Consider the following 4,056-nt stretch of genomic DNA (forward strand, 5'->3'; position numbering starts at 1 on the left):
TATATATATATATATATATATATATATAAATAACTAGCCTAAAACATAAATCAGGCGCTACATGGTACATGCTATAACATTCCTTGGATATAGTTTCCAATTATATTTCTGTCATGCATGCATACATAAATATATACATACATACATACATAGTATATACAACCCCCGAAAGAAAAGGAGTCAGGCATCAAGATTTCACCACAACTTCTCTCTTCCTCCTGATTCTCAATCAAGAACACCTTTTAATTAACAGATAAAAAATATATATATAGAATCATTCTCTAATAGCCCACACCAGCCGGTTTTCCCGCCGGTTGGAAAAATAGGGCAAGACAAGAAAATATTCATGATCATGATCATCATCATCAGTCTTGTTTGAAGATTGATCATGATCTTCATCTCTCTCCCTACACCAAATGCCTGCAATTTCTCAATTAACCTGCCTTAATATTAATGCCACGTACTCATATCATTCCATGCATGAGTGTCCCGGCCAATATCTTCTTGATCACAACACCAACATTCCATGACCGTCGTGGACGTTGCCACCCCTGCCGCTAGCGCTCCGGTCGTGTCCACCTTCGACATCGCAGTTTTGTGGCTAATCGCCTGCATCCTCCTCCTCTCCCTTCTCTCCCTCAGCTTCATCATCCATCTCTGCTTCAAGTCCCGCACCTCCCGCCACCTCCGCCGCTTCAACTCCCTTTGGACCGTCCGATCCCTCCTAATCCTCTTCATCGCCCTCTGGTCCCTCTCAGAGCTTCTTCGCCTCCCCGTCCTCCGCCACCGCCTTCATCTCCGCCACCACCACCACCAAGCCCTCCTCTGCAAGCTCCACGTCTCCCTCTCCCTCGGCTTCCTCGAACCAGCCTTCCTCGTCACCATTCTCTTCCTTGTCGACGTCTCTGTTAAGAAGGACATCAATGGCCTCTCTGCTGTCGCCGCCACCGTTCTCGCCACGTGCTTGCCGCTCCTCCTCCTCCAGATCCTCGTCCTCTTCTTCTCCTCCTCAAGTCTCGAGCTCCTCGGGCTCCCGTACAAATTCTGGAGCTCGAGCAGCTCCGTCGTGTCGGGTGACACGTCGACGGTGCTCTGCTCGTATCCGCTGCTGAGCACGGCGGTGTTCGGGTCTTTTGCGGTCGGGTACTCGCTCATATTCTTGTTGTCGGCTTGGAGGGTCGAGTCCCTGGTGATCAACAATGCACTTAGGGTTCGGATACACAGCCTGGCCTTCGCCGTCCTCGTGTCGTTGCCGATGCAGGTCGTCATGCTCGGCACGTTGGTGCTGTTGAGCCCAGACGATCCAGCGTTCGGCGGCTTCTCCCTCGCCGTCTTCCTATCAGCCTTCACGTGTGCAGTCGTCGGCGAGGGCATTTTGGTCATTAAGCCCATTGCCGACTCCCTCGCTGTGTGGGGATACCGCTATCCTTGGGATCCATGGAGGAGGCAGCCGTCGGCCGCAGAAAAGGAAGAGGGAAGAGTGTAGGGTTCCAGAAAAATGGACGATTAGGGTGTATTTGTGATTATAGTGTTGTGGTGAGGGTAGTTTAGTCAATTCAAGTGGGAGATACATATATGGGATATGAGGAAAATGTGAAGATATTGTTTGAGTTTGACTGTTGACTGTTTTTGACATTTTCTTTGCCCACTAATCTGAGATCTCTCATGTCCTCTCTTCTTTTTTTTTTCTTTGGTAAATCAATTGATGTAGTACATGTGTTAGAATTTAGTTGAGATTGTTTTTCGCTCCTTTTCCATTTTTTTGGCTAATTTTCTAATAATAGAAAAGATTATGAACACAATGAAGAGGCATTATATATATATAGCACGTCAATTTGCTATTTTGGAGTTTCGAAATGTTTAATGTGTTTTTTTTTCCTTTATTTATTTATTTATTTATTTATTCATTTGTTGGTGAGAATGTTTGATATGTTGTTGGTCCAAGCGTGGTTGCCAGTCATTCGTAATATGTGATTAAGGGTGTTATTTGTGCTTCGCATGACAAGGGATCAAATTTGATGGTAATCCTTTTACTCTCTAATATTGGAGTGTTTCAAATTTTCAGTCTCATTGGTAGCCGTATCAATATTGTTTTGTCATATAATCTAAATTTAAAATTCAATCAGTCATATACTAAATGCTAAAAACAGTTCAACAATAAAATGAGTTATGATAATGACACTAGGGAAAACCAATAATGAGATTAGGGGAAAAAGTACCGGTTGTCATAAATGCGGATTTGAACGTAGGAGAATACTACAACATTTTGAGTTATTTGCGGCAAAAATTGTCGTCGCAAATAAATAAATATTTACGGCGACATTAGTGTTGTCAAACGTGCCGTGCCGGGCCGGCACGGCACGCTTGCCCCCAGGCCCATCCCGGGCCTGGGCCGTGCCAGGCACGGCCCTGCACAGTGCAGGACCGTGCCTGGGCCGGGCCTGAGAAGAAAAACTCAGGCCCGGTCCAGGCCCTTCACGGGCCGGCCCTGGCCCTTGTTTTTTTTTTATTTAATTAAAAAAATATCAAATGCCCCAAAAGATGTTATTTTATTGAATTGACGTAATAGGAGTACACGTAAATGACTGTCTCGTTAAAAACCTTGCTAAGTAAAACCCGTGGGGAGATCGGGACAAAACTGTTGGCCCAAGGTTGAATATTCTCATGTTTTGATGATCACAAACACAATGTATTATGTTTCTAATGATTCTATTTTGAGTTGTGTATTTAGCGTAATTAATGTTATAAATCCACTCAAGAAGCATTTTGCGGAATACAATGCAAATACATTCAAGATTGACAAATGCAAATTGAAGAAGGAATTCAAGGCTTGAAGTGCTAAAATACCAAAGATCAAGAGCAAGCAAACAAAATCAAGCTAGACAAGTACTAATAGGTTTTTAATATCTCCTTAGTCTTGTATTTGATTTTGACTTCATACTATCATGATTAATTCTTGTTTAGGCTCATGCACACACTCACATTATTCTTTAAAAATGAGACTAAACTTAGTGCATAATGACATTTGGCCTAAAAGTACAAATGTGTGAAGATTTGAGGCAAATTAAGTGTCAACCGGTCGACCTACGTCGTCCGGTGACAGAGAAGGCTAAATGCACCGGTCGACCGGTGATGCCTCAACCGGTCAACCGCTCCGGTCGACCGGTTCTGTTCAACAGATACTCCGTAAGAATGTTGAACAGCACAAATTCAAATTTGTATCAACCGGTCAACCGCTCCGGTCGACCGGTACTGGGTAAACGGGCAAAAATATGACCGTTGGCAAGAGAGTTTAAATAGAGAAAAGTCATTTTTTCTCAACAGTAATCTTTGCAAAAAACAGAGAACGAGTTCAAAGTTTCAAAAATCAAAAAGAGAGTTCTCCATTGCGTCTACATAATCATCATCTTCTCTAAATCCTTAACTCTCTCACACATAATTGAGCCTAACTTGAGTTATATTGTGATAGTGTGAGTTCATCATCTCCTAGTGATTTCAAATTGTGTAAAACCTTTGTTAGGAGAGTGAAACTAAGTGCTTCATTACTCATAATCATTACTTTGGTATTGGGTTACTTGGTTGATCGATCTCCGTGAAAAATCGACATTGTGTAAGAGGTTAGGCGAAGCCTCGGGTAGAAAGATTCGCCTTCTTGTAAGAGGAGTGATCGTGCCGGAAAGTCGATCGAATAGTGAAAGAGGTCGAAAGGCGGAATATCTCGGCGACAGTGGATGTAGGCAAATTCATTTGTCGAACCACTATAAATCTCGTTTGCATCTCTCTAACTCTATCTCTTTAATTTCCGCACTTCAAATTTAATTGCTGACATTGATTGTCTTAACTCATCGTGATAAATTTATTGAACTCTTTTTATCATATTAGATTGGTCCATCCTGTGTAAATCAAGTGGTTGAGCTATTGCATTAACTTACATAATTTTCTGTACACCAAGTGTTTGTTAAAAGTTCCTTGTTCAATTAATTGTCTATATTTAGTTTTAATCTTCGAAGAATCATATAAACTCTAGAAAAATATTCAAAACCCAATTCACCCCCC

General features: G+C 42.3%; 1 protein-coding gene across 1 annotated transcript; it reads left to right on the plus strand.

Moving 5' to 3' along the window:
* Nucleotides 1–526: 526 nt before the first annotated feature.
* On the plus strand, nucleotides 527–1,486 carry LOC21385250. Its single transcript, XM_010092586.1, has one exon. It carries the CDS (start codon nucleotides 527–529, stop codon nucleotides 1,484–1,486), a length of 960 nt encoding a protein of 319 aa, XP_010090888.1.
* The last annotated feature ends 2,570 nt before the right edge of the window (nucleotides 1,487–4,056 follow it).

Source organism: Morus notabilis, unplaced genomic scaffold (genome assembly GCF_000414095.1).
Source record: "Morus notabilis unplaced genomic scaffold, ASM41409v2 Scaffold1218, whole genome shotgun sequence".
NCBI classification, from domain to species: Eukaryota; Viridiplantae; Streptophyta; class Magnoliopsida; order Rosales; family Moraceae; genus Morus; species Morus notabilis.